The 24167-nt window shown below is 42.9% G+C and overlaps 1 protein-coding gene across 2 annotated transcripts in view; it reads right to left on the bottom strand.

Annotated features, from left to right (window-relative positions):
- PRKCE (protein kinase C epsilon) overlaps positions 1-24167 on the bottom strand; it is a 300957-nt gene that overhangs the window by 159504 nt on the left and 117286 nt on the right. For both annotated transcript variants that reach the window (XM_017512713.2, XM_017512711.2), the window contains exons 7-9: positions 22130-22226; positions 19140-19339; positions 15912-16085 (exon numbers count right to left, since the gene is read on the bottom strand). In XM_017512713.2, coding sequence (XP_017368202.1) covers positions 15912-16085; positions 19140-19339; positions 22130-22226 — 471 coding nt within the window. The remainder of the gene's footprint in view (positions 1-15911; positions 16086-19139; positions 19340-22129; positions 22227-24167) is intronic.

The following is a 24167-nucleotide window of genomic DNA, read 5'->3' as shown; positions in this document are numbered from 1 at the left end:
AAGGGACATTGCAATGTCTGTATTTCATGCTAAACAGTGTCTTCAAGATTTGGGAATTAACAATTAGCTCAAAGAGCTAAACAGAATCCATCCTTCCTGGGATACATCCTTCCTGATAGACGTGCACAAGAATCACATCTGTCAATCATTTTTAGCTTTTGGAAGGCCCCAGTTTGCTTCTGCCTATGGCATCCACCAAGTACTGACTTCCAGTGTGTTTATCCAGTGCCCAAGACATAGGCTCACTTGGTTCCCGTAGCGATGGGCCAGTTTGTCCCCCAAGAGATTAATGTGGTTTAAAGCAGCAGAGATCAACACTGGCCAGGAAGCTAAATGGATCCAAAGTACACAAACATCCAGATCTGCCTTGGACAGGGTTTGTTCTTTTTCACACAGTAACAACCCGACAGAGCCAATCTTGAATCAGATGGGACCTCGCCACTGTGTTCCTGTGGGGTAGGTGGAACCCAAGGTTTGTATTCCTGTGGCAAAGTCCCTTATCAGACAGTGACCGAGTGAGAGCGAGCAATGGGGGGGGGGGGGGCACATGAACATGTATGTGACCCAGAAGGAGTACTTTAATGCTTGTGCCTCCATTTCCTCCAATTTATAAGAATATACCTATTAGTCAGCCCACTCATCTCTTTATCTGATTTTCATTCTCTGGTTCACCTATTAGCCTGACCTCCCTAAGTAGACCAGCAGTTGTTTGAACAAGGATTGTCTTTTTCTTTTTCTTTTTTTTTTGGAGACGGAGTTTCGCTCTTGTTACCCAGGCTGGAGTGCAATGGCGTGATCTCGGCTCACCACAACCTCCGCCTCCTGGGTTCAGGCAATTCTCCTGCCTCAGCCTCCTGAGTAGTTGGGATTACAGGCACGCGCCACCATGCCCAGCTAAATTTTTGTAGTTTTAGTAGAGACGGGGTTTTACCGTGTTGACCAGGATGGTCTCGATCTCTTGACCTTGTGATCCACCCGCCTCGGCCTCCCAAAGTGCTGGGATTACAGGCGTGAGCCACTGCGCCCGGGCTAGGATTGTCTTTTTCTATCCCTGGAATACCTGATATTAACTTGAAGACATACCATACCAGGTATTAAAAAAAATACTGCTGGGCGTGGTGGCTCATGCCTGTAATCCCAGCACTTTGGGAGGCCAAGGCGGGCAGATCACAAGGTCAAGAGATCGAAATCATCCTGGCCAACATGGTGAAACCCTGTCTCTACTAAAAATACAAAAATTGGCTGGGCATGGTGGCATGCACCTGTAGTCCCAGCTACTTGGGAGGCTAAGGCAGAAGAATCGCTTGAACCCGGGAAGCAGAGGTTGCAGTGAACCATGATTGTGCCACTGCACTCCAGCATGGCAACAGAGTGACACTCCATCTAAAAAAAGAAAAATAAAAATACTGGTTGTCTAATGCACACCAAGGCAGAACACTTTGACCCTGGCTGGTGGTGTGTGTTCCAGAATCTTACCTTCCCTGGTACTGCTCCTGCACAGCTGTTTTTTAACATTACAGGTTCAGTTACTCTGCCTAGCACCGCTGCACCTCAGCCGCCCCGTCTGGCAATCCAAATGGATCTTGCCAAACTGGGGAGTTCTCTTGTGAATTCTTTTGTAAACGTTTTACAATAGGAGTTAGCTTTTGTAAAGTCTACAATCACACCTACATTTGTTTTTTTAAGGTCAGATTTTCAAGCTTTCTTGAACCTACTTACACTTTATGAAGTTTGTTTAATCTCTGAGTTATGTACATCAAAAGATAACTTCCTAGATCTTTAAGAGGCTCTCCCAAGGGAATAAAACTCTGGGCAAATTAGATGGTGGAAGTATTTCAGATTCTTGGCGACATGTTTCATTTGGTTGTGTTGGTATGTTTTCAGTGTTAATATTGGTGAATCTAGAAAGCTTTCATAAACTGGGGTTTGATAAAAGAGGTTGGATTTAAACTCTTACCTGAAAAAAAAAATACCAAAAAATGCATGAGGATAGGTTGGATAAATAGTGAAAGAAACACTGAGAACAAAAGTCATTTTCCCCAATAACTCTCATCATTGGACAATTTACTGGACCTTCCACCCTCCTTCTGAGGACCAGGGAAGGCCACAAACTTATCAGACCCAAATCTGTTGGAGCCAGGAGGCTCAGCTCTAAGAGCCAGAGCCATGTAATAAGCTTAGCTTCCTAGCAACCTGCACACAAGTGTTCCCGATAAAATGGATTACATACTGCTAATGAACCCCAAGTGAATATCATACTGACCCAACAAAGGAGTTAATTTGTACCTCCTGCCATACTAAGGGGGCAGACTAAGAGAATTCTTTTTGCCCGTGATCCTTCCTGGCATTCTCCCTGGAACGTCACGGTAAAAACAAAATGCTCTGATGAGGTCAAAAGTGGAGGCTTCAATTTCCTATTGCCTCTGCAAAAAAAGTCCTCATAACAGGAAGCAGAGGGTCTGTTTTTCCATCAGTTACTTTCCCAGTACAACTCAGATTGCCAGAATACCACCCCTAAAGAATTACTCCAGGGTGCCCTGGGCAACACATGTAAGTAGTCCAGTCACCCCACTATAAAACAGCCAACTGCCATTTTATTTACACGTTGGTCTCTTGGGAGCTTGGTTTATCAATCCTCAGGAGCCTAATCTCCTAATAGAAGCTAGCTAACTAGGTTTGAATTCACGCTGTCACTTCCAGCTGTATGACCCTTCTTTGGAGTAACAGCCTTCCCTCATAGGATTGATGTGATGATTAAATTACTTAATACATGTAAAATGCTCAAAGTTGAACCTGGCATATAATGATCACTATAGAAGTTCCTGCCATTTTTGTTATTGAGCCAAGGATGATCCTGAAATTGAAGGTGGTGACTGGCCCAGTCAGGTGGCCCTCTCAGGCTATACCAGCAGCCTCCAAAGATAAACCACAGGCCGTTGGGGGCACAGTTCCGTCCAAGTTATTCTTCACTGGAGCTGTAACCTCCTCTTCCCACATTTGGGAGCCAGCCCCAATTTGTGACCTCCTCTTCAGTGACAGGAAAGAGACAAAGGGTCCAGCAGGAAGTCACTGGAATCTTGTGGCTAACCCTAGTTCAAGTTGTGGGTCAAGCAGTCAGAAGGAAGGGCTATCAAACTCCTGAGGACACACAGCCAAAGATGTGATCCTCACATTAAGCAGCTATAGTTCTAAACTCATAAACAGATTACACAATTAAGAAACAAAATGCTACCACAAAGCATTCATCTTCTAGCTGGCATACCTTCTGAGAAAAGGGGTGGCTATCAGTCATTTCTTGCTTGCTGCCCTCCTGATCAGGCACCTGTGAGATGTCTAGACAGGTTACGGGGTTGGCCCATAGCTGTTTTTAAAGACAACACGGGCCCAGATTAGGGGATAGGTAATACATATTTTCTCTTTATAAAACAAGTTCGTCAGGGGTCAAATCTACCAACAATGTAGTAGTCTCAATGCTTTTTCACAAACAGTTGGCCAACTGGCCAGAATAAACTAACATTCTAGGCAAAGAGAAACATGACAAAGCTCTTGGGTCAGCTTGGGATCTATCTATAAGGATGATATTGACCCAGCAAACTGACACAAGAACAGAAAATCAAACACTGAATGTTCTCACTCACAGGTGGGTGTTGAACAATGAGAACACATGGACACAGGGAGGGGAGCATCACACACTGGTGTTGGTGGAGGGGAACTAGGGGAGGGACGGTGGCGGGTGGGGAGTTGGGGAGGGATAACATAGGGAGAAATGCCAGATATAGGAGATGGGGAGGAAGGCAGCAAATCACACTACCATGTGTGTACCTATGCAACAATCTTGCATGTTCTTCACATGTACCCCAAAACCTAAAATGCAATAAAATATATATTTTAAAAAAAGGATGATATTGAAACTGTTAACTGGATAAGACAGAAGCTAGAATTTATTGAACCTGCTGTGTGCTAGAAACTATGCTGTACTTTAAAGAGACAGCTATAAAATCTCCTGGTAAATTTTTGGATGTAGAAACATTAGTCATTGAAAATATGTTTGAGTTTCATTGAAAATATGTTTGAATTTCATTGAAAATATGTTTGAGTTTCACTGAAAGTGTGTTTGAGTTTGGAACCCTGATGTAAAATGACAGCCTCGTGAACACAGAGGCTTTGATCAAGGTAGGAGCATTTGCTGAGCTGAGCTTTGAAAAAGGAACACTAAACAGAAGGACTATTCACTGATTTGATCGTTGTCTTTACCTCACTCATCCATTAGCAATGGTGAACCTGTAGTGACACCATGCATATTTCCCAGTGAATGCATTGTCACAGATCTTCAGAAACAGATTCTGGGGGGATTGTATAGACCATGTAGTCTCAACTCCCCTCTCTGTGTCCTCCCCACATCTTTTATGAATGAGAAAAGTCAGTGCCCAGAAAACTGTCTCAGAGCAAGCTTCAGTGGCTGAAGTCACAGCTAGACCTGCAGTTTCTTGACACGTGATGCCTTCTTTACTGCATCCCGTGTTCCCCACAAGTCAACTGGGCACACATGAACACCAACAGCTGAATAGGTTGCACCCACCACCCAGCAAGATCGTCAAAATCAGAGCATTAGGGATCATCTGGGTTGTCTGAAGTCTGTGAGACCACTAGAACAAAAAGTTCAAGTTATATGGGGAAAGACCATTGCTTCAATGGAGTCATCTCAATAGAATAGGTAGAAGCTCCCTACAAAAGGCCCCATGTGACTTTCCCTGTAGAAAATGCCACCAGACCACTATCAAAATTCAACCTGAATCTAAAAAGGTAAATTCTGAAATCCAAGAGACGGCGGGCGTTGGGGAGAACAGAGAGAATTTGACGTCAGCCATGAGGAAACTGGCTTTGCTTGGTGACTGGGTTAGATGACTTAGACCTCTAGTGTTAGATTTCAAGATGAAACTTTTTACTTAAATTAGATCATTATGTGCCAATTGAACTGTGAACAAATGATGCCTTAGAAATGTGCAGATCACCTGCCGCAGTTAGCAGCAACTTAAGTTCTTATTTCTAATCAGTCTGGGGCTACACAATTGATATTTTCTAAGTGCTAAATGGAGGACTCTCCTTTCTTCACAAGCAGGAGGGCTTTGCAGATGCAGAGGGGAAAGCTGGTGGCCACGTCAGTGCGCCTGCAGAAGTTCTTCCCACACAGAGGCACTCACAGGTACCTCTGGTTTTGATTTTTCCCTTAATGCACTCTACACAGAGCTGTCAGGTGTGCTTTTCAGTCCTCGTTTCCCATAACATCTTCAAGGAATTCCCCTTTACTTCAAGAACAAGTGCAAACTCCTTGCCTAGCATGGTAGAAACTCCACAGCTTAGCCAGAACCTCCTCAGGAAGTCGTCTTCCTCACAGCTTCCCGGCATGAGCATGTGCTACCAGCAGGACTCACCGTTATACTCGCCGAATCAGGGGGCCATTTCTGCAAATGCCTCCTGCCCCCAAACTCACTGTGCCCTGCTCCCCCACATCCCAGCATCCGTCCACAGTGGCCCTTCTCACCCTCAGGAGGCAAAGGTGGGGACTGTTGGTCTGAATCCCAGCTTTATCACTTAACTCTGTGTGATCCTGACTAAGTGTTAACGTTAAGCCTCCCTGGGTCTGTTTCCTTACCTGCCCAAAGAACTGGCAACAATACCTACATCCCATGGGACTTGTGTAAGATTTATGAAATCGGCTTTTAAACAACTTGGATAGGCTTGCCACATAATAGGTGATCAATAAATATGTCTCTCTTTCCTCTTTATCACATACTGCCTTTATTCTAAGTTACAGTTTGCTGTGTCTTGTCATCACTCTCCTTCCCAGTCCCGGTTATCTCCCAACAGTGCCTCAAAAGGTTCTGGCACAAATTCTCAACGAAGTAGTGTCATATCCCAGTTATATTCTATCACAGGCCTCTGCACCTGTCAGCAGTGAGTCAAAGGTTTCAACACACACTTTTACATATCAGCAGGCACTTCTGTGAATGATCTAAACAATGAAATATATTACTCAGACAGAATACCAGAATCTTCAATGTGCTTCCAAAATTCCATTTCTGCCCAAATATCAGGAATGTGTCCATTTTAATAATGAAAAGACATTTGTAGTGGAGACCTTCAAGAAATGACACTTGTATACATTAGATTACAATATAGATGGGTTAAAAAAAAAAATGAAGACTCACTCCAACTCCCAGTCGAAGTTGTAGTGGTTTTAAAACTGTTTTCAAGTGAAATCCTATTTTAGAACGTTATCTTCCTGAGAATGCTAATGTGAAATGGTGAGACGTGGAGCTGCGCGGCCAGGTGGAGTAGGTGGCACATGTAGGTCAGTCCCCAACAGAGCATATAGGGTCTGCGTGCCCAGCTCCCACCCACCACACACTGAAGCAACTGAAGCACCTCCACAAAACCTAATTTAAAAACCACCAGCTTGCCTGGGCACAGTGGCTCACGCCTGTAATCCCGGCAATTTGGGAGGCCGAAGTGGGCAGATCAATTGAGGTCAGGAGCTCAAGACCAGCCTGGCCAACATGGTAAAACACTGTTTCTATTAAAATTGAAAAATCAGCCAGGTGTGGTGGTGCATGCCTGTCATTCCTCGGGGAGCTGAGGCAGGAGAATTGTTTGAGTCTGGAAGGCAGCGGTTGCAGTGGGCTGAGATTGCGCCATTGCACTCCAGTCTGAGGGACAAGAGCAAAAGTCCATCTCAAAAAAAAAAAAAAGAAAAAAGAAAACCAACAGTTTTAGAAGAATAAGCAAATAGGTTTAGGAGAATGGGTAAATATACTCCTCGGTGGTAAAAAAAAAAAAAAAAGAAAAATACCTCCTAGCCAAATGGTATACAATAAGTCCTCATTAATGTCATCGATAAGTTCTTGGAAATAGTGACTTCAAGGGAAAAGACATGTAAGGAAACCAGTTTTACCATAAGCTACATGGTATAAAGAAGAGTTACGTTCCTAAGGCATACTTCTGGTTACAAAAACATCAAACTTCTAAGCAACGTTATTTAGAACACTTTGAATATTAAAACTGAAATAACACTTCTAATATTAAACATTGAAGTAAATATGAGCTATGCATACGTTTAAGAAAGATTAAGAAAAATGAGTAAAAGCATCATTTACCCACTTGCTCCAGTTCAGGGTTATGAATGGGTGGAACGTCTTCTGGTAGCCTAGGGTTCCAGGTGAAAACCACCCTGGACAGGACCCCATCCCATTGCAGGGCGCACTCACACACACCCGCAGTCAGATGGGGACCATTTAGACATACAATTCTCCCGATGTGCACAGCTTTTGGAAAAAACTGAAGTCCCAGAAGAAAACCCATACACGCATGGGAAGAAAGCACAAACTCCACGTAGTCAGTGGTCCTAGCCAGGAATCGATATTTTTCTCAACAAGATTATAAAGAAATGATATTGAACAAAACCAGGTTATTCTAAGACCTGCTGTATACACACATATTTAATGTTAAAAGACAATGAAGTCTTAGTTTACATTACGTCAACGCCAATAGAGTATTTACAAGTTGTACTCAAGTTGATGTTACAGAAAGAGAGAGATGTAAGTAGGAGGAGGCGGTTCTGCTGCAGAGAGGGCAGCACCATCACTGGACAGCACTGGGCAGAACATGCAGTCCACTCACTGCTCACATCAGCTGGGAAGATGCCAGGCACTTACCGGCCACCTGCAACCCCCAACACAGAATGTCTACCAGAGGCCCTCGGATATTGCAAAACCCCAGAAATCACTTGGTTGAAGAACATTTAGTGACAAGGAAAATAGCTATACTATATTACTAAGTGAAACAGGTTACATAGAGTATGATACTGATGTTATAAATATATATGTAGGAATAGATATGTATTTTTCTAAAAGTGGAATTATACACATCAAAATGTTAGTAGTAGTCATGTGAACTGTTCTTATTTTCTTTTTTGTCCTCTTGTGGCTTTTCCACATTTTCTCCAATTAATAAATAATCTTTGTGATTAAAAAACAATTTAAAAAAAGGTCAAGCCAACAGTTTCTGAAAGAAAATAAAGCACTGCGTTCTGGGCACTGTACAGGGGCCAAAAGGGCTTTTTTTTTTTTTTTTTTTTGAGATGGAGTTTCACACTATTGTGCAGGCTGGAGGGCAGCGGTGTGATCTTGGCTCACTGCAACCTCTGAACCTCCATAGAGGCCAGCAGAGCAGTTTTATGCTCCCATGAGGCTTCAAGTTCGTGAGGCCGAGACTCCTACCTACCTTTCCCAGCGCTGTGTTCCTCAGCAGGCGGCATGGTGCCCCACGATGCCCCATGGCCCAGCACGTAGCAGCTGCTCACTAAGCAATGGTTGGACAGACAAGTGTGACAGCCTCATTCTACTCCAGCTCATTTTGGATCATTCCTATACCCACACCCCCCTTTTTCCTCCTTTCTCTCTTATGCTTTCAGAAAACAGAAACATTTCCAAAAATGGGCTCATCAACCCTGCTCCTCTTACCAGCTTAAGGGACATTAATATTTTCTAATCCCAGTCTGATTGAGTTCATGTAAAATACAGAGCTGTCACCCCTTCAGACCCTTTTTCATGTGTGTGACAGGGGTTGGGGAAGAGGGGATTTGGAGGTGAGGCTATTTGAAGTGGAGAATTTGGATAGGAGGAACAGCGGGAGACAGAAAGACACAGTGAACAACAGAGGCTGTTGGGAAACCTTGATTCCAATCTGAGTTCTGCTGCAAACAAATTATAAGACTTGACTGGGCCTTGGTGCTCTCATCTGCAAAAATGAGTGACCACAAATCACTGGGGAAATGCAGATTGAAACTACAATGAGATACTACCTCACACCTATCAGAGTGGCTACTATCAAAAACAGAAAGTAACAAGTGTTGGGCACAGTCCTAGGGAAATCGGATCAGAACCCTGGTGCACTGCTGAGGGGAATGTAAAATAGTTCAGTCATTATAAAAAAAGTATAGCAGTTCCTCAAAAAATTACAAATAAATTACTCTATAATCCAGGAATGCCACTTCCAGGTATGTATCTAAAAGAACTGAAAGTAAGACCTCAAAGAAATATTCATGCACCCATGTTCACAGCAGCCTTATTCATAGTGGCCAAAACATGGACGTCAAAATGTCCATCTGCAGATGATAAGTGAAACATGGTGTTATACATATGAGGGAATAGTATTCGGCCTTTAAAGGGAAGGAAATTCTGACATGTTACATCATGGATGAACCCAGAGGACATTCTGCTGAATGAAATATGTCAGTCACAGAAAGACATTACTGTATGATTCTACTTATAAGAGGTACATAGAGTAGTCAAGAGTATGGAGACTGACAGAGTGGTTATTGCCAAGGGCTGGAGGAGAGGGAATAGGAAGGTACTGTTTCGTGGGTACTGAGTTTCAGGGTCGTAAGATGAAAGAGGCATAGAGATGGAGGGGGTGACGGATGTACAACATTATGAATGTATTTAATACCACTGAACTGTACACTAAAAAATGGTTAAGATGGCACACTTTATATTATGTGTATTTTACAACAAAAACAAATTCTGAAAAAAAAAAAAGGGAAGCATGAATAACCACAGAGTATGGTAGATTAACTCACAGAGACACCATTAGGCAGATGTAAAATGGCTGACCTAAGTCAGGGCATTTTTTTTTTTTTTTTTTTTTTGAGACAGTCTTGCTCTGTTGCCCAGGCTTGAGTGTAATGGTGTGATCTCGGCTCATTGCAACCTCCGCCTCCCAGGTTCAAGCGATTCTCCTGCCTCAGCCTCCCAAGTAGCTGGGATGACAGATGCCCACCACCATGCCTGGCTAATTTTTGTATTTCTACTACAGATGGAGTTTCACCAGATTGGTCAGGCTGGTCTTGAACTCCCGACCTCAGGTGATCCACCAGCCTTGGCCTCCCAAACTGCTGGGAATACAGGTGTGAGCCACCACGCCCAACCAGTCAGGGCATTTTTTTTTTTTAATTGCATTTTAGGTATTGGGGTACATGTGAAGAACATGCAAGATTGTTGCAAGTCAGGGCATTTTTAAAAGCAAAGGTCCTATTCAAATGTACGGTTTCCTTATATACAAAGAGGTTACATGAGGCTGCAGCAGTTAGATTAAGAGTCAACACATCCTTCTCTGCCCCGTGGACACACAAGCATGAAGAAACTCCACAACTTTTCCTTTATCATGCAGAATGAATCCTGTTATGCTTCAAAACCTAGATGAAGTTGTCTTGTTCCATAAAGCCTTGCTTGATCGTGGAAACCAGTGATGGTCCTTCTCTGACTGGCCAGAGAACTGCCAGCCCATCTACACAGACACACGCCACTGCACATACACCCCCGCATTCCTTCAAAGAGAGTATAGATTAACCCCCAACTAGTTTGGCCAAAGGCCCTACCATAAAAGTCTTGTCACACCTTGCAGTAAGTTGCACACCATAGATCCTCACTAAAGATGTGTTAATTGGCTGATCAGAAGAAATGGCATTGCTATCCAGCCTAGTACCAGGCAAAGATGGTCATCAGAAGTAAAGATATGGAGTTGCCCGGAGTCTGATTCTATTAATAACGGATTCTGCCAACACTAAGCCTGTAACCTCTACCACGGATCTCATCTCGCTACATCTACTGCAAATTACTGAGGCTCTCTCTGTTTGAAATCTGTTATTGGCAAGCATATTGATTCCCAGGTGGCTGCCTGACCCACAAACCAACTCATTGTGTTGAGCATCTCAATCTGTTCTAGAAAAGCTGGTCACACACTTTCCAACTCCTTCAGAGTCAGCGGTGTTGCCTCAGACAGGCTATGTGGTCTAGCAGGAAAGATACCCATCTTCAATTGCTTTGTCAGTTCTTTTTAGATTTTAAATCTGACACAGCCATCTCCTGAGAAAAAAATCTACCAATGGCCTAATTTTTATTTTTTATTTTTTTGGTTTAGTGTTTGCTGTTCTGTAGAGCTGAGAGTTCCTTGAAACGACACCTCTGCTCCTACCTTGTTAACACTCCTTTTCTCTCTTCCCTCCTTGCTCACACAGATTCAAACGCATTTGAAAACATCTCCAGTTGCTTTTTAAGGATTTTTCCATGCTGCATTTTCCCTAGGGCAACGAGGGAGGTTGGCCAAGGGAGAGTCTCTAGTTCACCCTCTGTTTCCTTCGCAGCAGAGCCCTCCAGAACTTGGCTTCCCAGGCCTGGCAGGAAATGCCAAAGGCTGGGGGATGGGTAGGATTGTGTAGAGATGAAATTTTAAAGAGGAAAAAAATCATGAAATTATTCAAGACAGGTTTTACGGGATCCAGTTGGAGAGACCGGTTTCAACAATGGGGGTCATAAATACAAATGTACAGACTAAAAATCTGGGAATTTCATTTCCTGTAACTTAAAAAAAAAAAAAAAAAAACGAAAACAAAACTACCTCTTAGTGGTTCTCCTATCCCTTGTAGTCAATGCCTGAATGGGAACCTGGGAACTGGGAGAGGCAATTCCAAAAGTCACTTCCCCCCTAAACCCTGACCAAGCCCCTAAGTTTTGGAGCTTAGCAATCCACTAAGGAGGGCTCATAGCACTAACAATGCCTCTCTACGAGGGCATCTGATCTTGCAGATGCAGGAATCTGTCTCCTTGTTTTTCAAATACCCTCCCTTTCTCCTCTTCCTTCTTTCTTCTTTGCTCTAGGTCAGCCAATCTTACTTTCTTGGAAGAAGTAGGAGATAGAATTGGTTGAGAGTTCAAGCACTGGAAAATAATACAACAGCATCTAGCACACAGTAGATGCTCAACAATAAATACTTGTATATTTATTAAAACAAGCATAGGCCATAATTTTTTTAAAGAAGGAAACAACTGTAGATATATAAGAACATTTGTTTTTTCTCATATGTAAGAAAATATTAAACACTACTGATAATACCATTCACTTAATCATCTGGCATTTTTAAATATAAAAATTTTGGTCTTTCATTCACATCAACAGAGTTCTTTGTGGCTATGCCAATTTTGGTAAGCATCCTGCCTTTATAAAATAAGAATTATGTCCAGGGTTTTTCAGTTGTAAGAGGCAGGACCTAGGACGAATGTGGTACTTGATCTTGGCTGGAATTGGAAGTCCTTTATCCTCTTTTCTGTACCTTATGCTTTGACAGTGAATTAAATCGAGTTTTGTAGAATTCCCTACATGGTTCAGGTTACTCTTGCATCCCAAAGACACACTGGTTTGAATTTGACTGATATTAAAATCATTGGCTTAATTTGTTGTTCTGTCTGCTTTTTCTCACTAGCCCTGGAAAGCTGGAGGCATCGTATTTGCTTTTTGCCTTTCTAGATCCCATGGAGAGGGATGGAGCACATGAGCCAAGGGCAGGCAGGCTCAGTACCGAGAAGCCCAAATCCCTCCTCAACTGTAAGTTCAGTGGGCTGCACTGACCAGACCCAAACCTGACTGTGTCATCGTGATTGGTGCCAATGGGTTCGCACCGCCATTGCTATTAGTCACCATATCAGATATGGTGCCCTCGCTTTACATACTTCTGTCTTTCCAGGGAATTTGTATGTAGCACACAGCCTGAAGCTATGTGTAATCTGTCAGAAGAAGTTCTCACAGGAATGTTTCCAAAAGGACCATTTTTCCGATACGTTAAAAAACAAAAGCTCACCTAAAAATAATTAAACTTGACTTAACACTATTGCTGTTCTGTATGTCATAATTAAACAAGAATGAAAGAAATCTTAATAGGATTGCAATCAGATCTTTGTGTTCCTAAATCATGTATTAGAGTCTTAGTGGAAACCAGGTTTAAGGTGGCTCAGAGGAACTGTCCTTTGTTCTCAGGAAAAGTAAAATCAAGCAAGACGAAATTCTGCAGCTACCAAACCCAGCTGCTATTCCCAAATCCTGCCCAAATCCTCTCTACCTTTCAAAGCCTGGCTTGAGCCCCCTTTTCCCACTAGATCCTAGGGAAGACCCCCTCCTCTGAATCCTCTTTGTTTGAATATTTCCACCTAGAACATAACTATCCGATGCTCTTTGCTACTCCCTCCTAGCCTGTGGAAGTTAGAATAACCTCCCAATCTATCATTCGGTGAACCCTTCCACTGGAGAACTGTCTTCCTTTGTGTTAATAACCCCGTACCCAGCATCTACCTCAGAGTCAGGTGAGTAATAGGTACTCTTTAAAACTATGACAAATTATTGGGTTGTCATAGGGAAAGTCACATTTTTTAAAAGTTAAGTTGAAGGTGTATAAGCTGATTCTTCATCAGGTTCCTTTCATAAGTAAGTTAAGATCCTGCCATGAGGTTAAAATATGATTCGCTTTGGAAAAATTCAATGAATATGCATCTGTTACATAAAGCAAAGTGTTCTACGAAACTGAGGTGGCATGAGAGAGGTGGTACAAAGCTGCTCCTGTGACTGTGGCTGCCTGACAGTGGCCTGAGAAAAGATAGTAAATATCTGAACTACAAAGGAAGCTCCTTCTCTGCCATCCTCACCCTACAGCTATCCATGACAATATCCATGTCAGTTTGATAATTGTTCTGCCATAAAAGAAATGCCTGGTATCATTCAACACCATCTCATGCTCCAAAAGCTGCCATATGATGAGGAATCCATAGCCTTGATATTCTACAATGCACAAAGGAGAACACTGCTGACATTGAAGACATCCATTCCCAATCCCTCACTCATTCACCAGGCTGACCTTCAACTGTGGCTTCCCAAGATCCACCATGTACAGGGGCTCCACAGAGCCCTCACAACTAAACTGGACCCCTCCTAAGATGTTGGACCTCTTGACAATGTGTGTAAAGAAAATGTGCCACAGTGCCTCCCCGCCTTGAAAGCCACCTCAGACAGTGAGAGGGCTCCCTGCTGGGGACAGGGAAAGTAGGAGGATTCATCCAACAGAAGAGATCCTACGCTGGATCAGGCACAAGAAAGTAGCAATGTAAATCAGAGCAAGGATCCTTTGCCTTAGGAATCCTAGAGACTCGATGAGATGACAGGTCTCACTCTGCCACAGTGGAGTGCCTGTGGGCAAAATAATTTTACTTCTCTGAAACCCAATTTTCTCACTAGTGCCAAAAAGAAAAAAAAAGGAAAAGTAAAGAAAGGAAGAGAGAGAGATAGAGAAAGAAAGATAAGGTGGCTTTGAAAAAATTTTCCAAGCTTCTGAGTCTGTCAGTGGGTACCTGTCAATATGAGACCTGTGATGGGCACCATGGAAAATATAAAATATGATACATTTCTCATGAATCTAGAATTATGCTCTAGTGGAAAAAAAGAAGAAAGTTAACTCCATCACTGAGTCTCTATTATGTAGTATTCTGTATACACACAAACTCACAAATATTAGGCATTACACAACACACATAAAAAATGAGAATAGCTAGTAATTCTTATACTTGTTCAGAAAAAGGAATAGATTTTTATTAAATGGGGATCTCTGAGGAAAGTTTCATAGACTAAATATGTATCCTTAAATAAACTAAATATGTATCCTTGAAAGATAAGCAGAATGATTTCCAGATTTTCAGATGATATTTCTTATTCTCCTGAGAGATCAGAAGGATAGGAAAAATTCCACCGGATCAGGGTCCTTCAGTTTAGAATGGGTATTGTGTGTGTGGGTGCATGTGTGTGTGTGAGAGAGGTGGGAGAGCCTGGGATCATATAAGTTGGGAAAAGTAGATTAAACAAAGGTAATTTTTTATTTTCATTACAGATCTCCTCAAGGTGCTAATAAAAAAATGTGTGTTGAGACTAACAGAAGTCAAGTTTGCAGGGATTCCAACTATGTTCTTACAGCAGTTCAAGTGATTGGGGTTCTGAGAAATCTTCTTTGGGAAGCAGTGTACCAAAAGGAACGTAAACTCCCTGAGGTCAATGACTGGTCTTGTTCACCACTGTATCTCCTGGCATGGCATCAGATACATGGGAAAGATTTAATGAGATATAATAAAATAAAAGTCTGCTGAATGGACTCAATGAATAACTGTTGAATTTTAGGTGAAAAAACACATTCACAATGGCATGGAGATGAGAATACACCCGAAGTGGGGAATCACCTCTCCATGATGTCACCCTCCATGTCTGGTCTCCACATAAGCCACAGCTAGGAGTTTCAGGTGATGTCTGTCTTTGCCTTCTCGAGAAGCAAAAATACTACAAACACCCATAATGATCCTAAAAGACTTTAACTCCTCCCAACCCCTCAAAAAGGATAACAAAATTAGAGCTTCCTAAAGAATACTGGCATTTCTTTACTAAGAATAAACAACAGATCAGTTAATGATACTCGTCAGACTCTACCATGGAGTTATGGATTATCTTTGTTTTTTTACTGCCACCTTCTGGTTCCCAGACACCTATGTGGTAAATTTAAAATGCCGCCCGATATGTGTGTTTCACTACAGAATTTTAAGCACTTGTTCACATCCTTTACTTCGGATGACGTTACACAGATTAGAAAAGATTAAGGTGGCCTTTACTCTTTTTCATACGACATAAAAATAACACAGAAGTTAAGTGATTTGCTTAGTGATAGAAAGTTAGGAGCAGAGCAAGGACTAACCACATTTGTTGGTTTTTCCAATGAGCAAACAGTGAGTTTAGCCATTTGACTTTGTCCAGCTCTATTTGCAAAGAGTTCCACAGCTGCCTCATCCCTTCACAAGCAGAACCTTGAATGGAAAATCCCGTGCCTTAAAAAAGAAGACCCTGTTCAAATATACCCTGATCTTTTCAAGGGTAAAATCCATCCCACTTTACATACAAACTCTTTGAGAGAACAATGTAGAGTTTCTAAACTTGGTATTTTATCTGATAGTCAAGATGCCCCAACATGGTGGCCAGCCAGCTTCTTCCTAACATACCTTGGTCTGGAAGCAGCAGTAGAGTTGGGTAAGGTATGGGTGTTTCCGTGCCAGAGCCAAAATCCTCTTCTCTGTCATTGTACAGTCCACGTCATCATCCTGAAGGATGACATCCTTCTTTAAGACTTTCACAGCATATACTTCATCTTTGCCCTTGAGTTCTGCCAACATGACCTGCAATCAATCAATTGCCCCATTAATCTATGCATGCATGGAATAAAAAGAAGAAACATAAGCTATTGCCAAAGACTTTAAATACTAATTCTGTTTCTCTTTAATTGTAAATATTATAGCAAGCCAGGTGTGGTGGCATGCACCTGTAATCCAAGATACTTGGGATGCTGAGGTAGAAGGATCATTTGAGCCCAGGAGTTACAGATTAGCATGGACAACATAGTGAGACCCCCTTCTCAAGATATATATATATATATATATATATATATATATATATATATATAATGCTTATATATATAATGTTTACATATATAATGTTTAAGAAAACTGCCTCTTCTACAGTTACTATAAGTCTACAGTTACTATAAGTCTACAGTTACTACATTCTAATAGTTACTACAATTATTTATTTTTAATCTCTGGCACAGTGCCCTGGCATAGAAAAGAGAAGTTCAATGCACATCTGTTGAATGGTTATTCATATGCTTATATGTGCTTGTCATACTTACAATTATAGTACAGCAAATACTGTAAGTATTTTTAAGTGAGCATTATCTTACAAGCATTCTCCACATGGTCTCCATCATTATCATGGTTGCTTATACTCAATTCGAATATAATTTATGTAACCATTTCCCTCAAATTAGCTACTTAAGTTATATCTAATCACTATTATATAAATTGCATTGAGTATTCTTGTACACAGTTAAAACAATACCTCCTGGATTACATTTGTAAGATGGAAACTCATGGAGATTAAAGGGTTAAGCATTTAACCCTTTCCTATTTGCACATTTCCTATTTTCAAAAAGGATGTGTGGTACAACATGCCACTAGCAATGTAGAAGTGCTGGAGTTTCATGGTGACTTACCAACATTGAGTATTTTCACTTAAAAAGGTTTTTTTTTTTTTTTTTCTCTCTCTCCTCACTTAATAGGTGTGAAATGTTACCTTGGTGCTATTTTAACTTAAAACTTTAAAAATATCTGTTTTCTGACTGTATTTCTTTTTGTGTGAATTATTCACATCTCCTTTGTCTAGTTATGCTGCTGTCATATTAATTTCTTACAAATTTATACACATATGATACATAAAGATACTAACACTTTACTTTCTGCAAAGGTTTTTCTAAGCCTGTTTTATGATTTTCTGTTATTTTATTCTATTGAAAAGAATCTTGTATCTTTATGTAATTGAATCTGTCCTTGTTTGCCTTTATGGTTTCTTTTATAACTTTGAAGCTGGAAACGTGATTCCTTTTCTAGAGAGCTAATTAACAGTTCTATTTTCTTAAAGTGTTCCTATCATTTGATATTTTTGCACTCATTTACCTACAAACGTCACAAGCCTTTCTCTTCTTAAATAAGTAACTCCTAAGTACAGTATTCCAATGTAAGTCATCAAAGCTAAAAACCAGCCATCAGAAACTTAATGAAGGAATTCATGATGTTAACCTGAAGACATTCTGTCGCCCACATATTTTACTGACTCTTTAAAACTGGCTCAAACTTTGGCTGTGATTTTTACTAAGAGATAACCTAAATGCTCCAAAGTCATCTAAGTTCCCGTCCTGCCTACACTATATGAAAACCCAGAATCTTGGAGTCTTGCTCAAAATTAGAACACATCCTGATCACGTCCCCAGAGTTATGCCTAACCAGAGGAACTTTTCTTATTTAGCTAGTCTCTAAACAATGTAATTGCTTCAGCTTTTGCCATTTAAGTAAATCCCAGTTACCCTCCCACCAAAGTAATCTCAGGGTGAGATAGGGGCAGGTGAGATGGCTGGGAACTAGGTGGGATGGGCCAGCTGACTGACCTAAAGGCTGCTGCTTTCAAGAGTCCAGGAAGTGGCCAGGTTTGGTGGCTCACGCCGGTAATCCCAGCACTTTGGGAGGCCAGGGAGGGTGGATCACGAGGTCAGGAGATAGAGACCATCCTGGCTAACGTGGTAAAACCCCGTCTCTACTAAAAATACAAAAAGTTAGTGGGGCATGGTGGCACACGCCTGCAGTCCCAGCTACTTGGGAGGCTGAAGGAGAAGAATCGCTTGAACCCAGGAGGCATAGGTTGCAGTGAGCCAAGATCATGCCACTGCACTTCAGTCTGGGTGACAGAAACTCTGTCTAGGACAGAGTCCAGGACATGCCAGGGCATGTGATCCCAGGCACTTCCAGGTCCCCAGAGCAGGACCGCCCAGAACCTCTCAGAAGGTCCCAGAAAGGTGACTCCCAGGCTCAGCTCTGAACAGAGCCAGGGGACAATCAGAGATCTCAGGTGAAATGCAAACAGCTTCCTCTGCTCCCTGCCCCTTTGTCTTCTTTCTAAAATGAACAGGGGTTATTTTTCCATCTCACCCAGCCATCAGAGTGGTGGCTGATCACCATTAGTGCTTTATTGAGCATACTAAAGGCCACGCCCCACACTACTGCATTCATCTCAGTGGGGAACAGGATGTGGAGAATGGCACCAAGGGCAGAGGACCCTGATCCAAGACATGAGATGATTATTCTCATTCTCTTGCCACATGTAGAGGATAAACAAAACATTTATTACATGCCAGAAAGATCAGTTAAATAACATTTACCTTCCAAAGTAATGCATGCTAAATTTGCTTTGAACCCTAGGTTTACTGAGGGAAGAGATTCATTCTCAAAGTCTTCATAATGAATTAAAAACAGAATTTCAGCTGGATCTCTGAAGGCGGGAAGAAACGTATTGATACTACTATTGATATGGAGTGCTGAACACTTTAAAACTTTCCAAAGCACTTTCTCATCCACTATCTCAATTGATTGCTGTCGTCATTCAACAAATGAGAAAAACTGAATTCCAAAGAGGTTAAATCACTAGGTGAAAGTCTCATATAGCCAATTAATAGCAGAACCAGGGCTCCTATCCGCTTGGCCTCAGGCCATTTGCACTTACCAGAAAGGAAAGAAAACCTAATGAGATCTGGCTGAAAGGTTCCTCTCTTAATCTTAGATCAAACAGATGAAACAATGCTAAGGGGTAAAACAAAACCAGCAGTTCCACCCATGTGTGCCACAGACCTTGCCAAAGCTGCCTTTGCCCAACACCTTGATGAAGTTGAACTCATCCAGGCCCAGGCGCTTGGCCTGGCCTTGTCGGACTTCACCGTTCTCACCAAGGCTTGTCAGCTGGCCATCAGGAGACGATGCCGCCCGGTGCTCCTCCCCTCGGTTGTCAAATGACAAGGCCTTTCGAATGTTGTTCTCAAGTTCTTTTATTTCTAGGGCCAAGGGGAACAAGAAATTACATCAGTGCAGACCTCATACGCCTGTTCCATTAGGACTCAACACCCAGACTTTCCCCTGTGAGCCCTTAGTCCTCTTTTTGGTTCTTCATAGCAACAGGCCCAGTGTGGCATCCCTTTGTATGTTTCTTCCTCTGTTCAACACACTCTCATTAGCACCTAATGTGCAGCAGAGCCCAGGTATGCAAAGAGGAAGAGGACACAGTCCCTTCCCTGCCTTTGTAAACTGCAGATTTCACTGGACCTGGCCATCTCTCTGAAAGCCCCCATTGGCTGGTGGCCTATTCCACTGCTCTAGGTGCAGCATACAAATCTAGGCCCCCGCTGGAATTCTGCAGTCACAGGTACCCTTCAAGTTTCATTTGAAGATGAGAACAACTAATCAAGATCTGTCATCACAGTAATCACTGGTGATATAATTATTTCAACAACTGAGCCATCAGAATGGTGGCTGATCACTGAAGGTGGAAACCTTCATATCTTCTAAAAGCCTTGACTCAGTCTTGTTTCCGGGTTTCTTCTAAATACCCATCTCACACAAGGTTATCTAACAAAACCAGCAACGGGCTTATCATTAACAAAAGAATTGCTTCCCCAAGTGACACATTGCAAACTTATCTCCAATGCGGCGGGAATTCCTCAGTACAACTTCTCAACTATGAGACAGTCTTGTGCCCCCCTCTGGAGATTATGACCTGAATCACTTGCGGGAGATAATCACTTGCGGTCAGATACTCTGACCTTTCCTATTTGAAGAAGCTTTACTGTTAGCAACTCATTCATCAAGACACACACCCTTCTGTGTGGAAATGGGCATCTTGAGCATAATCCAATCTGAAAAGATGCTTGTGAATAACTGGGATTACAGGAGGGGAACACAGCCTATTAACCCTTGGGAATCAGAATTAGGCATGAGTGACAGAAAGAGATCTTCAGCTTCTTTTCATAAGGACAGAGTCCCACAAGGGCTCACTCAAGGAATCCGGAGATCTTTTCTAGATCTGGAGTTTGGCTCCTGAGATGTGTTGGGGAGGGTGGAGGGAGGGAAAGCTGCTGAGTCTGCAGACACTCTCCATGCCAATTTGGTAGAGATCTACTTATCACTTAGCTTCACTAAGTAAGTTTTAATCTCACCAAAGAGCTAAAAAGCCTCAGATATTAAATGGATTTTGGAAGGCAGAACACAGTTGCTTGAGAACACCAAAGCTTGAAGAAAAGGTTTTTCTACGTGTTCTTAGAAGGGAAGAAAAAAACCAATGTCTTATTTCTGTTCTGTAATAATGCCATGTCCTGCTCACGGGGACATCTGTGCTTACATCACTGATGAGAAATCCTGGCCCCTGTGTCAAGTGGGATGAGCAGAGGCCCCGGGGGCACTGAATCCTGCCACTGCATCCATCCAATGGCAGAGCTCGGAGCCAGAGCACATACGGGACAGGAGCCAGGCCTAGAAACCATGGTCTCTGCAATCTTACTTGGGTGCAGAGATATCTTTCCCACATAAGCCTGTCTCCCTGAAGCTCCCCAAGGGGATCTCAGCATCAAAAAGGGACAGGTGAAATTTTCCTACAAGTTCTGCAGCCCCAGAGTACTGGCAGGCTACTTAGGAAGGCTTCAAATCTCTTTTGGAATGAGGTAGCGTATAAAGAAACAAAGTTAATTGGAGTAGTACGAAGAGGGACCGAGACCAATTATTTTGTGGCCTCAGGGCTAGAGCATGACCCCTAAAGCTCTTTTATTGACTCCTGGGTAAGAAGGTCTGGGTCATGATGGTGACCTCCAAGGAAGGTTTGATGAGAGTGGGCCCCTCAGCCAGCGTGGGTACCGCCCTGCCTGACTAATCTCCAAACCTTGGGACAGACCTTTCAACACTCTGACCTTCCACTTTCCACTCGCCAACCTGGGAGTACAGTAATGAAGCACCAACATAGAGTGGGTGTGAGCATCAAGTTAGGACAATGAATACAAGAAGGGAGACAGAAATACCAAGGCACCATTGTCAGGCTATGATGCTTATTCCCGTTCTGCAGATACCTATGTCCCTTACCGGCCATATCTGCTTATGGCCACCAGAGTAGGAGGTTTTGCAAGGACGTCCCTCCTCAGCCTCAACACTCTCAGATGGCTGTAGAAGCATTACTGTGCATATCATGTCTGCAGAACTTATTGCTTAAAGCATATTCAGACAGAAGGAGATATCCAGGGCTGAGCTGCAGAAGGGAATCAGGCCTGGGGCTGGCCTTCTTCCCACTTCTTTTCTCAGTCTCTCTCTGGCTTCATCTTTCCATCCCCACACACCCAAAGGCCAGGATAGAGGACATCCTCCCTCACCCAGCCCCTAACTCAAGCTGATCCCAGGTTTTGGGTATGATGACAGGGAAGGGGCTGTCAAACTCAACTGAAGGGCGTTGACAGGTCTAGGGCCAGACAAGAGCTTTAAGAGAAGGAGCTGTACCCTTCTCTCTCCCGTACACTTGGAACCAGGGAAAGAGGCAAGGAAAACAGAGAACCATAACATCATACACTCGCTCTCCTGTTACCCTGGCCTGGAAGAATTTATGGCAGACATGGCCACGGAGTGTCTAGCCCTCAAGAAGGTCTTGTAGAACAAAAGAACTATTAAATCAACAGGGAAAGGGTGTGTGAAAATCCACCAGGGCTGCTAGCTATTTCAGCTAACAAGCTCACTCTTAAAGAGGCCTCAGAGCTCCTTGGTCCATCCAATGGCAGAGCTCGGAGGTCAGGAAGCAAATCTGAGGGTCTCACCCTGGTCACAAGGGGAGGTGGGTGCTGACTTGGATCGATCTTCCTCATTTGGTGAGCTTCCAGAAGCAGGCTGCGGGGACTCGGCACCAGCAATGAGCTAGAGAGGAGAGAAAGCAGGGACAGAGGCATCAGAAGGGAGGGTTGAGAGTTTCCTGACATCAAAAGCATCAAGATGGCATACAAGAGCTGTGACAGTTCCCAGAGCAGTGGGAACTCAGTAGACCTCTTCCCTTCTGCAGCCATCACCAAAGTAGCCAAAATGAAGTTCAGTCCCTTTGTGACTTCTGACCAAAGCAAGAACCACAAAAGGCATTTCAATGCATCTTCCCACATTCACAGGAAGATGATGTCTTCCCCTCATTCCAAAGAGCTGAGACAGAGGTACAGTGTTTGATCCAAGCCCATCCAAAAGGATGAAGTAGTTTGGGTTGTGCAAGGACACTATAAAGGTCAGCAAATTGAAAAAGTAGTCCAGATTTACAGGAAGAAATATGTCACCTACACTGAACGGGCACAGCAGGAAAAGGCTAATGGCACAACTGTCCACGTGGGCATCTACTCCAGCAGGGTGGTTAACACCAGGCTAAAGCTGGACAAAGACCGCAAGATCCTTGAACGGAGACCCACATCTCACCAAGAAGGAAAGGAGAAGGGCAAATACAAGGAAAAAACAATTGAGAGGATTCAGGAATAAATCTTACATACAACTTTCATTAAAAACTGCTAAAAAAAAAAAGAGTTCCTGGTACCCAGTGGCACTTGCTGAACTGATATTCTGAAAGCACAGACTCAAGGTTTCATTTGCCAATTAAAGGGAAGAAAACAAGAGACTTCAGTTTGTTCACTATTTATTCTCTCCAAATACAACTGACCTTTCTGAGCAAAGCTCAACCCCACGTCTTCCATAAAGCCCCCCTCCACCCATCCAAGCAATGCAAGTTATCTCATGCAAAGCAATGTGACACTTGTCTCTGACACCTGTTTGGCACTTACTTATTATCTTATTCAGTTTTCCATGGTTAGTATCTTCATGTGTATATTGTGAGGGGTTCTCTACTCAAGTAGACTATAAGTTCTTTGAAGGTAAGACTCTGCCTGGCACTTTTATTGCCCCTAGCGACTTACACAAAGTAAGACACAAAAGAGATGCTCAATAACTATTTTCAGATGTATTGGTATTTGTTGGCAAATTTTAATAGAACACTTAGCGAGACTTGTTCCTTGGCATAGATGCTGGTATATCCACTTTGAGTCTCCATTAACGCCAGTGGTTTGGACTGAAAGATCACAAACACTTTTGCTCCCTTTTTGCACTTACTCTTGACCAATCTGCTGTGCACACACATCCTTTCTGGATGAGGGACTACTTGCAAGGGGCAACATGAGGGCTACCAAAGCACCAGAAAGTCTGATGTTCCTGCAAAGAAGCCTTTGAGCTTCAGACCAAGGGCACTTCTCTGCCATCTTTTCATAGTGACTTGAGTTACAACTTGGCTTTTTCCAATTTTTGCATCAGAAGCATCCCAGCAATACAAATGGCAGGACTACAGACCCTCAGCCTGCTGCCCTGCCTCTTCTTGAATTTCTCATGTTGGCTTCTTACCTCTTGGTTCTTCCAAATCCAAGACAGGCAGACAATGTACAGAGCTGGCAGGACACCCCATGTAAATACAGGGCAAAGAGAGCGGGGACTGAGTTTTCTTTTAAATGCTTCATGACAAAGAACCTGTCTTAATTTACTGCTAGACAAGAATGAAAACCATATCCCCTTATGCTGGGTGCGGTGGCTCAAGCCTGTAATCCCAGTACTTTGGGAGACCAAGGCGGGTGGATCACAAGGTCAAGAGATCAAGGCCATCCTGGTCAACATGGTGAAATCCCTCTCTACTAAAAATACAAAACATTAGCTGGGCATGGTGGCGCGTGCCTGTAATCCCAGCTACTCAGGAGGTTGAGGCAGGAGAATTGCCTGAACCCAGGAGGCAGAGGTTGCAGTGAGCCGAGATCGCAACATTGCACTCCAGCCTGGGTAACAAGA

Source organism: Cebus imitator, unplaced genomic scaffold (assembly GCF_001604975.1).
Source record: "Cebus imitator isolate Cc_AM_T3 unplaced genomic scaffold, Cebus_imitator-1.0 Scaffold476, whole genome shotgun sequence".
NCBI classification, from domain to species: Eukaryota; Metazoa; Chordata; class Mammalia; order Primates; family Cebidae; genus Cebus; species Cebus imitator.
Note: the sequence above shows the minus strand (reverse complement) of the source record. Positions and strands in the feature narration are given on the sequence as shown.